General features: G+C 38.6%; 1 protein-coding gene across 1 annotated transcript in view; it reads right to left on the reverse strand.

Moving 5' to 3' along the window:
• Positions 1-2,259: 2,259 nt before the first annotated feature.
• Positions 2,260-14,608, reverse strand: part of fstl5 (follistatin-like 5) — a 495,975-nt gene continuing 483,626 nt past the window's right edge. The window contains exons 11-14 of the mRNA XM_048607644.1: positions 11,405-11,554; positions 9,869-9,976; positions 7,153-7,277; positions 2,260-4,035 (exon numbers count right to left, since the gene is read on the reverse strand). Coding sequence (XP_048463601.1) covers positions 3,333-4,035; positions 7,153-7,277; positions 9,869-9,976; positions 11,405-11,554 — 1,086 coding nt within the window. The 3' untranslated portion in view covers positions 2,260-3,332. The remainder of the gene's footprint in view (positions 4,036-7,152; positions 7,278-9,868; positions 9,977-11,404; positions 11,555-14,608) is intronic.

Consider the following 14,608-nt stretch of genomic DNA (forward strand, 5'->3'; position numbering starts at 1 on the left):
TACCTGCATCAGATTTTGAGTCATTTGGTGAATGTGAGATTTTGATGTATACATGCGCTTATCTCAGTGAGATAAGCGTTTTTCTGCAACCATCTTCAATTTTAAGGCATTTGTTGAATGTGAGATTTTCATGTACCAAAGTGCTTATCTCACTGAATCAAGCATTTTAGTGTCACAATAATCGAAATGTGCGCCATTTGGTATGTGTGAGATTTTGTTGTACACATGTGCTTATCTCACTGAAATAAGCGTTTTACTGCTTCCAGCATGAAGTTTTGTGTCATTTGGTGAATGTTAGATTTTAATCTTCCAAAGCGCTTATCTCTCTGAAAGAAGCAACCAACTTCAAATTATGAGTCTTTCAATGAATGTGAGATTTTGATGTTCCAAAGTGCTTATCTCACTGAAGTAAGCATTTTAATGCAACATGCATCAAATTTTGAGTCATTTAGCGAGTGTGAAATTTTGATATAGAAATGTGCTTATCTCACTGATTTCATTTTGATGTTTCACAGTGTTTTTCTCACTGAACTAAGTGTTTTTGTGTAACAAGCATGAAATTTTGAGTCATTTGGTGAATGACTGTTTTGTTAAATCAAAACTGGTGTAACATGGTGTTGTTACACTATGTAGGTTTATCCCTGTATGGATTGTTAGTGACAGATTTATTAGCTTTAATAAATGCGACTGTTATTTCCAGTGTAGCAGTGCTTTATTGCCCTGTGGATTGATTCCTGGTGTAACACAGTCTTACCAAACTGTGTGTTACACTGTAGATCAATAAGATAAATTAATTGATGTGCTGCTTTCAAAAATTGTCTAGCCAACTCATTTAACCTTTTCAAATCACAACATCCAAATGTGTGGTCTCTGAACTGTGACTCATCAATTTCTCCTTAATTCATTTCAGTGGTCCCCTAACTTCATGCCCAAAATCTAATTCAATTTGATGAACTTCTGCCCATTTCTCATTTGCCTGAATAGGTGATGGTCTCCATTTTCTCCAAAGATGTCATTTTTAAGATAGTAACATTCTGGCATTCTTCTTCAGCATATGGTTTTAGCTTTAATTTTTCATCATTGTGTTGTGATTCAGCTAATTTCTCTGAACTAAAAAATTGTCTTCCTTATCTCACAACTTCCTTATCTTTTATTCTTTGATTTCTCTGCCTATCAATTGGAATCAGGAGTAAACATTGGAGTCATATCTAGTACCAAAGTTGTAGTTGTTGGAGAGCAACAGAGAAGGCTGGGGGAGATTTAACTTAGGTGCATAAAATTAATGGGTAGGGAGGATTTATCCCAGAGCAGAGAGTTCAATAACCAAATGGCATTAATGTAATGTGATTGTCAGGTTTATCCAATAGTTTAGTTGACATTCTTCACCTGGGGATGAATGGAATTTTGAAAACTGGTGGAAGATGCACAAACCATTATCGCTGAAACCAGGATGACAATGTAAACAATGCTAATTTCTGAAAGCTAGGAAATTTTCAATTCTGAAAATAGCGGCTGGGAACTTCTATAAAGATTTCCCTGGAATTTCTATGCACTCAGGTGCTACAACTTACATGGCAAATTACATAGCAAAACAGAAGATGCTGTCGAATCCCTACAGTGTAGAAACACTGTAGTGTATTTGGCCCAACAAGTCTATGCCAACTCTCTGAAGAGCATCCCCCTGTAACCCCTGCATTTCCCACGGCTAGCACCTGACCTAATTATCCCTGAACGATAATTTAGTATGGCAAATCTACCTAACCTTTGGACTGTGGAAGGAAACTGGAGCATGCAGTGGAAACCCACGCAGACACAGGGAGAACGTGCAAACTCCACACAGCCCAGGGGTGGAATTGAACATGGGTCCCTGGCTGTGTGAGGCAGCACTGAGCCACTGTGCCTCCAATAAAATTCCCAATACAGCATACATAGCCTATGTTTTCAGGTTTAGAGCTACTGTGGAGCATTATCAATAATTTGAGCCTCTTAAAATGTATACAAAAATATTTTCAGAAATATTTCTAATGCTTACAGCACCAGGGACCTAGGTTCGATTCCAACCTCTGGCGTCTGCATGGAGTTTGCATGTTCTCCCAGTGTCTGCGTGGGTTTCTGCCACAGTCCAAAGATGTTAGGTTAGGTGGATTGGCCACGGGAAGTGTAGGGTAAAAGGGATAGGGTAGGGTGATGGGTCAGTAGCCTGTTTCCACACTCTTGAGATTCTATGATTCCCCAACTTACTGTTTCACAGATTCATACTGAGATGGCAAAATGTAAAATCTTTATTTGCCTCTAGTGTCAAGCAAATTTCTACGTATGCAACATTCAGAAATTACACAGAACAATCTATATTTGACAGACAGCTGTTTACCAAAAGGACTTATGATGACCACAACATTACAGTTTTAAGAAAAGGAGAAACTTTTAGTCAGTACAAACCAAAACATCCATCCGTTGATTGCACTGTCATAGGGCAGAGAATCTTCCCACAAACCATATTTTCCTAACTAAATCCTGACAATCATAGAGCCTTGCAGCTGCTATACCCATGATCATGGGTATAATAGCCTGTTCACAAAACATAAATTATTGAATAGGAAGTCAATCCAGAGAAACTCAGGAAATCTAAAAATGCTATTGGACTTTAATGGAACACTTGTCATATTTAACTGGTTGACAGAGATGTTAACAATTTGATATAGGCTGGTTTAGTATCAATACATCTGTTGACAAAGAGGGATTGCTTATTTCTATGCATAATAAACTAATATTGAAGGCATCATTATTTTTATGAATTAGTCGTTACTTGGACCCACTTATGGCATTAATTTCGGCACTTAGCTCTGAGCAGCCTTTCCTCATGTGACGAACAATATGTAACCAAAATGGTTAATAATTAACCCTCTTCCTAGAAACGAGGAAGGCACAAATAATTCTAGGGATTTGAAAAGTTAACTAGGAAAATCTTTGATTTTGGAATCCATAAGCAAAAGTCAATCATGAAAGCAAAAACGTAAATAGGGTAAAAATTACAGTTCCCTGCAGCTATTAGATTCTTTTTTGCTAAACCGTTTTGTAGCTATAGAAAAACCTTTTTGTTAAAGTAACATTAGCAACCTCTAGCACTAAGAAATTAGGAAATTCCAATTAGTATCATTAGCATGGTTATATCAGTCAAAAGTTCTTGGTCTTTTTATCTGCAAATTTGTTTTACATTTAATTGTGAATGTTATATAGTGTATCAAACAGAATTGTTGCCACCCAAGTTGTTGCAGCTTAAGTGCAGTGGAAAACTCTGTACCAGGAATCTTTTTTTAAAAAAAAAGTAATCTTTATGCTTCACCAACCCAAATTATTGTGTTCCCTTTATCCACCTCAGTGATCTCACAGTTTAACTTACTAAGCCTTCCATCTAAAATAAACAAAGATTCTTTTGAGGGTGTCATGAGATACTGGCCAAACAGGTCACTGTCCACAATCACTCGGTTTTTACTATTCCATGGCCACTCTTCTGTCTTCATGGGTTCTTTTAGGCTCTTCACCATCTTCACTTTCCCTGTGGAGAGCTCCACAAAGAGCACATTGGTTTGCACACTGGAGCTGGCAAAGATATTGTACTGATTGGCTTCAGTGAAAGAAGGCTGAAAGGTGGTATCTGAAATATGGAGGTTGGTATGTATCTCAAAACATTCCCGGATTTCCCCTTGAATGGTGATGGATTGAACTCTCATGAGACCCCTTTGATCATCTATACTAACCAAGTAATGTCCGTCTGGAGAAATATAAGGAACACCTGATATATCACCATTGTAGCCAATTACAGAATCAGTGACACTGTCAACTATGATTTGTGGTTCAGTTGCTCCTGTAATGCCCACACTGCAGTGAACAAAATAATATCCACCAAGGTGACTATAGGCAAGTGACTGTGGGACACAATTATAGTCTTTCAAACTGATGGTCTTAATATATGTCATGGTTTCAAGGTCAATTTTATGAAGGGCTGGTTCACCTTTGTGAAGAATAAATCCAAACCTGTAAATAAAGAAAAACATTGAATAAGTTCTTCCAAAATTGAATAAATATTAGATAAAATAATTAGCTGAAGCAGAAACTTCACAAAGGTACTTCAGTAAACTGTTCACATATGCATAATGATTGAAACCTGTAAAGGCCCCATAGCCACAAATGTTGTACACTTTAAGAGGTTAAAAACACACTGATCCTAGGAAGGGCTATTTAGTGTTTTCTAAGCCCGAGTAACACTGGAAATAAGAAAAATTATTCAAGAAATATTATCAAGAAATATTTCATAGATTGAAAGGACAATTGCAAGAACAATTTTGTTGTCCCACCTCTCCTTCCCATTACACTGCAATTGTTATTTCTCTTATATTATCTAATTTCCTTTTGAAAGCGACAATTGAATTTGCTTCCATTAGATTCTGAACAACAAACTGCACGCTGCAATTGCCAGATTTCTGCAGCTGTGGCTTGTGAGCTGTGGAGCTCCAACCAAGTTCTAACAGTTGCAAGCCTCCCTTAAATCACACAAATTGTTAAACAGTGGATGTGGCCTAACAGGCAAATCTGGTAGGCCTGAATTTTTACCAATACAAAACTAGGGAGACCTTGATAAAACAGTTTTGGTCTCCTGATCTAAGGAAAGCTATTCTAGTTCTGGAGGCAGTCCAGAGAAGGTTCACTAACTTAACTGGTTGATCCCAGGTACTGAGGAATGAATTGTCTGCCTATATTATGTATAAAAGTATTGCTAAAACTATACAAGGCACAAGTCAAATTGTGGAATATTGTGAACAGTATCGAAGGAAAGATCTACGTCACATATGAAGCAGTCCAGAGAAAATTCACTTGGCTGACACAAGGTAAGGGGAGATTGTCTAATGAGGGAAGGTCCAATGTTTAATGCATCATAACACTCAACACTGGAGCTTTCCAAGGATGCGTTCTCAACCCCCTATGTACTACTTGTACACCCACGACTTTGTAGCCAAATTCCGAACAAATGCCATTTACAAGTTTGCTAATGACACCACTCTGGACAACAATGAGAAAGCAGCAGTTGGAGGGCTTGGTGGAGTGATGGAATGAAAACAACCTCTCTCTTAATGTCAGCAAAACTTCAGAAAGAAATGAGAACAGCTCCCATCTACATCAATGTAGTGGAGGTTGAGAGGGTTAGAGCGTCAAGTTCCTAGGAATGGCAATAACTGACAACTTGTCCTGGCCTTCCACATAGATGTGAAAGTCAAAAGACTCAGGCAGCTTCTTCTTCTTCTTCTTCTTCAGGTAGCTCAAAAAATTTGGCTTGTCCCTCACCAACTTTTACAGATGCACCATAGAAAGCATACTGTCCGAGTACATAGCCTGTATGACAACTGGTGAGGGTGGTTAAAATTGAAAGAATGAAAGGATGCTGTAAATCAGGAACAAAAACAGAAGTTGCTGGAAAAGCTCACAGGTCCAGCATCTGTGAAGAAAAGTCAGATTCTCACCACCCTCTGACTATATTTTCCTCATAACACCTCTAAAACCTCCAGCCATTCCAGCCCCCGATCATTGATTCCTTCTACCAGAGGAAAGGATAGTGTCTATGACCCTCATAAATTTAGACATCTCAATCATGACCCTCCTCTGCTCCAAGGAAAATAACTGGGTCTCTCCAATCTTTTCTTGACTAAAACTCTTGAGCCCAGCAATAGTTTGGTAAATCTCTTCTGCACCCTCTCCAATAAAATCACATCCCTCCTATAATGTGGATTCTGAACAGTATACAATACATGCCTGACCAACATTTTATACAGTTCCAGCATCACCTCTCTCCTCTTAAACTCTATGTCTTGGCAGTATTCTAGATGTCTACTTCACCACTTTCTGTTCTGCTACATTAAGGACCCAGTGGACATGCACACCAAGATCTCTCCGATCCTCAGTGCTTTCCAGGGTTTCTGAATGTAAAAAGCTCTCATTATCTACTAAAAGCCTCCCTTTTTCACTTTATCAAATCCTGTATATTCCTTGATATCCAGGCTCCCAGGATTGTTGGTCCCACCCTTTGTCTTTTTTAGGATGTATTGACCCTATGCTCTCCTTATCTTCTTCTTGAATGCTCTACATAGAATTATCTAAATGTAAGTAGTCAGGCAGTTATTTTTCATAAAGTTCCCCATCCACTCTGGCCAAATTTTCCAGCATTTGGCCTGTATCCCTGTAAACCTTTCCTATTTAGGTACCTGAAATAACTGCACAGAGGCTGGGTCCCATCACCAAGTCACTCTTTATTTACCAGTGCACAGTCTGCTTGTGGCCAGCCAGTTCAGAGTCAGATCTCGAACTGAGAAGATTCTAATCTCTTGGTAATTTTATTTATTTTTTGTACCCAGGTGTGTGTAAGTGCGAGACACAGTAAAAACACCAGTAAAAACTTTACTGATAGTCCACCACCAGGAAGAACACCCATGTGACCAAAGAACAAGTAGCAAGCAGATCCCCTCTGGGGGCAATACCTATGTGAATCTCTTGGTTATACTGGTCAGCCAAGGCTTTCCTGATTGGAGTTGTTAACCTGGGCTAATCAATGAACCTTTTGTGGTTGCTGGTACCTCAGGGTAACTTTCTACTATTTGCAATAGATGTGTAAAATTAAACAACTGACATACCAGAGTTAATTCAATTATCCCATACCACCAGCCTCACTCAAAAGTAGTCCCTGTCAAAGAATCACTGTACAATACTGTAGCTCTGAGAGAGATCTACTTGAGCAAGGTTAATTCCTGGGAGCAAAGTATGACTGAACGTTTCCTGCCACTACCTCCTTCTTGACAAATTCCAGCAATTACATCTTCAAAAATATGCAAAATTTTCTTCACTGTATTTGTTACACTAAATATTTTGTTACACATAGGGAGTATATCAAAACAGGGCAGGAGATTCAGAATGGATGTGAGATTTTTTCTCACTAAGAGGAAGGAATCTGCCTGTAAGGGTGATAGAGGCAGAAACACTCATAACATTTAAGAAATACTTAGATGTGCACGCGGCACCAAGCATACAAGGCCAAGTGCTGGAAAATGGGATTAGCATAGTTAGATGGCATTTTTTGACTGGCGCAGAATCAATGGACACACCTACCTGATGTGATTAATGATGATAGTAGTAGATGGAATGAAAAAATCATCCACCCTGTCAAACTGCTTTCCAACTGGTTGAGTATGAACAGTGTGATGGGCTGCACTCCCACTGGCTTGATTAATTACCTGTAGAAAAAAACACTGAATGACATAGAAAATTTGCCCAGTACAGGCTCTTAAAATGACCAACAGTGAAGTAAAACTGAGACTTCTAATAACTTTTGTGGTTCAAAAGGCGGTTTTTTGTCCTGATGAATGACAGCATACTTAACTTGCTCTTCAACCGAAAAGAAATGCAATTTATTGCTGATTGTAAAAGATCATGTATATTTTCCCCTATTCTGTTTGTGGATCATTAAAAATTATGTACAGCTTTAGTACAAGCATGGTGCTATTGATTCTGAATCTCATCAATGATGTATCCTACAAATAAACTAGTTCAAATTCATTGCTTGACCTTTGAGATATATTTAAGGTTATGAAACAATAGTCATTTAAAAAAGCTTCATTTAGCATTACATAGATTATGAGACAGACAAGTGTCATTGTTATTGCTGAATGTTGCGTTGACAAAGTGATCAACACCTTACATTATTGGTCTAAATACTCATAATGTACAATTACTTCTGCATGTGTGCAGGTGTTGGATTACGGTAGGCAAAGTCACACAGCACCAGGTTATAGTCCAACTAGTTTATTTGACATTGCAAGCTTTCAAAGCACTGCTCCTTCATTAGGTGAAATGCAGGGAAGCACACAGGCACAGAATTTATATACAGAGATAATGGCAAGATAATTCCAGGTAATTAAGAGTGTCAAAAGATAAGCACAAATAGTGTGAGTGGAATGGCGACAGTCTTTGCAGGTGATTAGAAGTGTCAAACGGTGTGAGTAAAGTGTTAACAGCTGATTAGCAAATGACCTATGATCTGATTGATTAAGGCAGAGCTATAATTACAAAAAAATCAAAACTAAGATGGGACTAGAAACAAACCAAATTGCTAGAATAACATTATGGGTCTAAGAGTTGCACGACAAGGGCTGACCAAAGTAACAAATAATCAAAAACTGTACAAACTAACTAAGGTAGAGAGATAATAACTAGTTATCAAGGTGATAGTGTCAAAACAGAACAGTAGGGAAGATTTTACACAGAATGATTTGGTGGGGTTACATGTAATGTGACATGAACTCAAGATCACAGTTGAGGCTGTCCTCATGGATATGGTTGGTTTCTGCTCGGCAATTTTGCATTGTTGTAGGTCGCCTTGGAGGATGCTTACCTGAAGAATGTCCTTGACTGCTGAAGTGTTCCCCGACTGGGAGGGAACACTCCTGCAAAGCAATTATTACAAGGTATCCGTTCATCCATTGTATGGTCTGTATGGTCTCACCAATATATGCCTCAGGGCATCCTTTCCTGCAATGTATGAGGTAGACAACGTTGGCCGAGTCACATGAGTATGTACACACCGTGTACGTGGTGGGTTCTGTTCCCACATGTGATGGTAGTATCCATGTCGATAATATGTCTTGCAGAGGTTGCCATGGTAGAGTTGTGTGATGTTGTGGTTGTTGCTCTCCTGAAGGCTGGCTTGCTGTGAACAGTGGTCTACAGATAATCTTGCTTCACTTCTCCAGCTTCAAAAGAAGCTGAGAAGCTGAATTGAGACCTACTGATGTCCTCAAAAGAATGCTCATCAATTGCCAGCTCTGACGTGCCACAATGAAAAACTGCAACGACCTCCTCAGAAGACAGACACAAAACATTGCTGATACCATTCGTCGTTCAGTACTTCCTTGGAGCGGAGAAACCACATCTTTGTTCTTTGCAGCCTTCAACAAGTCATTGATGACGATGAACATCTCACCAAGGCCATCCCTATGTCTCCACTTCTCGCCTTCAAACAGCTGCCCAGTTTCAAATAGCTATCTAAACACTATCAAGTGTAAAATTGTTTAATTGGGGGATTTATGTGCTCTTGGAAACAATCCAGCTTTTTAAATATGTTTCTATGTTACTTGACAATAAACAGAGGTTCTCAATTATTCATGAACACATTAAAAGTTAGATTGCTTCCAAGGGACATAAATCTCTCAAACAAACAATTTGGCCCCAGATCCTAACAAATTTGAACTGATAAAGACTGAAAGAGCTTAAAAATTATTTTGCTTTTAAAACTTTTCCTGCCTTCACATGATTGGTCTAAAACCTGACAGCTGCTGAACCCTTATCACCTTGCAAAAGATCCAAAAGGTTTCCAGAGATGGGAGTGTTATTTTACTTTTTAAAAGATTCTCTCCCTTGACCTTGGGAAAACAAGAGAAAACTGGAAACATTGACAGGGTCTTTAGCCATTCTGCTCATTGGCCTTTTTCTTTGCTGTTCTATCTCCATGCCAATCTGATTCAGGGAAGTAAAATTTTCAGTCAGGCTGTGCATATACAGCCTGACTGGAAAGTTTAAATATTTAGAGGAGTCAAATCTTTGTTAGGTAGTCAATATGCAGCATTTACAGTAAACTCAACAATTTTGCTCACATTCACTGTGGGTAACAGCACTAATTACCCACAATTAGAATGTATATGTGTATAACTTGCAATTTTTAATGCATTGCTACCACCTCTTAATAAAATTGGCAGATCACAGAATATTGATGAAACATTTATTGTCAATGAAGTATACCTATTTTGATGCTGGAACTAAAAATACTTACTTGCAATGTTGGTGAGTTTTTTTCATCATCGCCCCAGCTAAGGAGCCAGACTTGATCATGTGATTTATCATAGTGAAGTTTCACTGGAACCGGATCAGTGGCTACAATCTGTAATGGAGAACGGAATCAAACTGCCATACAAGCTCTGAATTAATAACAAATAAAAGGTCCACATCATTTTCAAGAGTCAATAAAGATTTTTTTAGAGAACACAATCATCTAGTCAGTGGATGAGCACAATCACTGACTGTGATTTCAACTACCCACTTAATTCTTTATGTAGAAATTTGGAATGAAAGAGGTGGGGGCAAAAAAGTGGGCGATTGGGTAAACGTTTGCTCCAGATTGAGGCCAATGAAGGGCAAACTTTCATTGGTGAAATAAACCTGGAGTACAGTCACACATTTTTGAGACATCATTTAAGATGCAAACAATCCTTTAAAGGATTTTGAGGATTGTCTTCAGTTCATCGACTTACAGAATTTTTAATTCGACCTGTTACCCTTGGACAATTGCTCTGCAATATCGATTACTGCATGAAAACAAGCACTTCCTAGTTTGAAGCCAGCTTTGTGACACTTCTCTGAAACCGCTCCAATTCATGAACACCTATTTGAAAATAAACATAATGATACTCATTTTTTTCATGAGTGTGCTTATCTCTTTGAAATTTCTGGAAAAGCTCAGGAGGTCTGGCAGCATTTGTGGAGAGAAATCGGAGTTAGCATTTCATTCAAGTGTCCCCTCTTCAGACCAGTTCTGAGGAGGTGTAGCCTAGAACTTTTTGGGGAGCTAGGGTAATGATTGCTGGGCCCTTGGCTGAAATATTTGTATCTTGATTTCCACAGGTGAGGTGTTGGAAGACTGGAGGTAGGCAATGGTGCCTTATCAACTTCAAGCCCTGACAGCTTATCCAATAGCTCCTCCTTATCAATTTTAAGCCTTTCTATTGACTGAGCTTCCTCCAGCATCGCTATGTCCTGTCTCATAGGGTAAAGATATATGCCAAGTATTCATTTAACACCACATCCATATCTCCATGTATAGAATTCCCTTTTGGTCCCTATTTGGCCTTACATCTCCTTTTACACCCTTTGTATTAAGCATTACACTAAATGTATTCATGGGGGATTTTCAAACTCTGATTCAATTTTTAGACTAAATATTCCACAAAGGGAATAAAGAAAACAGAAAACAGTAAGTTCATGATAATACTTGTCACTACTCAGCCATCAGCAGTATATTGAATAAACACAAACTAATTATGCAATTACAATGAGAAACGAAGCATTTCAATGTTTTTGTTCAAATGCTTCACATGCATAAGAAAATTCATATACTATATTTAGTAAGTTCAAAAAATATTTTCACATGACTTCCCAAGTTGTTCATCAACCATTTATTTTATAAAGCTGCTTTATATGCAAATTTGAATATTTGATATTGTAAACCATGATTTTACTTTTTAAAGTACAAAAGTATGTTTTTATTCACAGACTTATTTAACTGACTGAGAAATGTAAAAGTAATAAAAACCTGAATTGCTTTCTGAGATTGAATATCAACTATCAGCACTCTGTTCAGCTTTGGCTGTGTCACATAGATGTACTTGTCTTTAATGTTCACAGCAGTAGCCCACACGCATCGCTGGATTGCTTCATTGTCAGCTTTGGGACAAACTTCATCCTAAGAAACAATATGGGAAAATCTCCAGTAAACAATTAAAACTAATATCAGATGAAATTTCAGTGTGAATATAGGAAACTCAAACTAAGGTTATCAAATAATAAAAATTCAAAAATGCTTGGGCAGCAGAAAAATAGTAGCAGCTATTTCACACTTTATAAATGTAACTGCATTTTACATTCCTTATTGAGTATTAAACTGATTAACTGGGCAGAATGTAACTTAGATGACAGGATTCTTAATAATGGCTGAAGAGCTGGCGAAAGCCCCTTTTCACCTCTTTTCAGGGAGGTCTGGAAAATTCAATGCCAATCAAGAACTTAACTGGCAGCAATGAGCCTTCCCTGGGATCAAGGACCCGAGGGATAAAGTCCAGCCTGCCAAGAACTGCCAGTCAATCACAGCTGCCAACTGGTGGGCCATACCCTTGCATCAAAAGAGTGGCTGCCAGTATTCACTTGCTGAAGTGGTGGGGGACACACCAACTGCTAGTAAAATACCACCAAAGGAAGCCCCAATTAGGTACACAAGAAAAGGGCTATTTCCAGAGGGAGCAAAATTGAACAAAGAACAAAGAACAAAGAAAGTTACAGCACAGAAACCGGCCCTTTGGCCCTCCAAGCCTGCACTGACATGCTGCCCATCACAACTAAAACACCCTACTCTTCCGGGGACCATATCCCTCTATTACTAGTTAGAACAAGATTGCTTCATTGGAGGCCTCCCTGATCGGGTCACCTAGCCTGGTGACAAAATGTCTGAACGAAAACAAACCGGCTCGGCAAGCAAGGCAGCAACCTCATGAAGAAAGCAAACTCTTTCTGGTTAAAGGAGCCATCCGTTTGATAGGTGAAGGTTGGTTGTGGTGGTGGTTGGGTGGGTGAGGGAAATGTGGACATTGAAATATTTAAAAAATACTTTGAGATACATTTTGTAGTCTTGTCAAAGATCTGGGCCAATGTAATTGGGAACAGTCAAGAATGGAGGTGGGTTGGTGATTTGGGCAGAAAGATGGTAGGTGGAGTTTAATCCAGAAAAATATGAGGTAATGCATTTTGGAAGGTCTAATCCAGATGGAAAATATACAGTAAATGGCAGGACCCTTAAGAGTACTGATAGGCAGAGGGATCTGGATGTACAGGTACACAGGTCACTGAAAGTGGCAACGCAGGTGGAGAAGGTAGTTCAACTCCGACGTCCAGAAATGGAAGCTGATTGTTGTTTTCTTCTTCTCTTGTGAATTTAATCCCAGCGAATACATTGTTGCTGAGGTTGTAGGTCTCTTCTGATTTGTTGCATTTAATAGGTGGATGACACATAAGGCCATCAGTTTAACTGGGACAATGTAATCACAGCAGCCCAAGCCAAACATAGACATTCTGGAGGCATGGTTTTCAACCCATAATGCAATCAACAAACATATAGAATTGGACCCCATATAAAAACTCACATAGAACAAAACTGGAAATGACACTACTCCATATAACAGACCAGAAAATATAAATTCCAAGCAGAGTAGAACAACATTGCTTCATCGGAGGCCTCACTGATGATGTTACCTAGCATAGTGATGAAACATCTGAACGAAAACAAACCAGCTCGGCGAACAAGTCAGCGACCTCACCCACAACCCGAGCTACAAATCTTTGCTAAAACCTTGCTTTCTTTATATTTCCATTCTTCTTTCTCTGCTCTCTGATAATAACTATGCAGCAAATAAATAAGCTCACATGAATGCTCAAATTTTTTAAGACTAACTTAGTGACATAATGAAAATTACTTTAACCTTTTCTAATTAAAGAAATGGTGGTACATTACTCAATATGTTTTGTGGCATACTTTTACTTCAAGCCACCATGTGTATTCAGTGTATAAGATAATAGCGCTTCTCCTACCATGGGAATGCTAAAAAGATTAATGATTCAAAAGCCTGCCATGCAATTGCTTTTCTAAGCATTGCATATATCCCAGCAGAGAAATGTTCCATTACAACAGTATTGCTGAAAAATAAATTCATATTAAGAATCATTGTTTTAATGGAATGTAAAATTAACAAATGGAGGACTCTAACTACAGTGTTGGAGGACTCTAATTTACAGTGCAGGAACAGGATATTTCCCAACTGCTCTATGCCAGTGTTTAAGTTTCTCATTGGCCTCCTTGTACTCCCCTTCATTGAACCTAAGTTAAAACATACATGTATTATAAAATACAAGCATAAGATTAAAGTTGCAATTGTCAACTTTATATATCAAAATTAACATAACTCAAAATATGAAGGCATTGAATGTTGAAATGAATTGTAAATCCCTACAGTGTGGAAGCAGGCCATTCAGCCCATTGAATCCTATCCAACCCTTCGAAGAGCATCCCACTCCCTGCAGTATCCCTGTAACCCTGTATTTGCCATGGTTAATTCACCTAGCCTGCAAGTAGTTTACATTTTAATTTATAGTGTTATCTACTATTAATGCAAACAGTGTGTAGAATTTAATGTTGCTTTCTATGATGAGTTTGGAGGCAAAATCAACTGGGAGGCTGGCTAAAGGGGAAGGTTGATGGATGGCTTTTCAGTCCTCTTGCCATTAATCAATTAATTTATACACTCTTAGGGACCTTATTGCACCACTTGTAGCATTGGCAAGTGAGACTGCCTACTCTTGACATAAAGACAACATTTAACCAGGTACGGTTTCAAAAAGCCCTGGAAAAACTTAAGTCAATAGGAGTCAGGAAGCAATCACTGATTGGAGTCAAAACCTAGCACAAAGGAAAATTGTGTGGTTATTGGGCATCAATCATCCCAGTCCCAGTGTATCACTGCAAGATAGTCCTGCAGGTAGTGTCCCAGGCCCAACCATCATTACCTGTTCCGTTAATGACCATCCCTCTATCATGCAGCCAGAAACGGCTAGCCTTTAGTTCAAAGGGAGTGGAATATTTTGCTAAAACTATACAAGCCATTAATCAGACCACAGCTGGAATACCGTGGATAGTTTTGGGCTTCTTATGAAAGGAAACATATATTGGAGGCAACAAGGTGCAGGGCTGGAT

Source organism: Rhincodon typus, chromosome 1, assembly GCF_021869965.1.
Source record: "Rhincodon typus isolate 14 chromosome 1, sRhiTyp1.1, whole genome shotgun sequence".
NCBI classification, from domain to species: Eukaryota; Metazoa; Chordata; class Chondrichthyes; order Orectolobiformes; family Rhincodontidae; genus Rhincodon; species Rhincodon typus.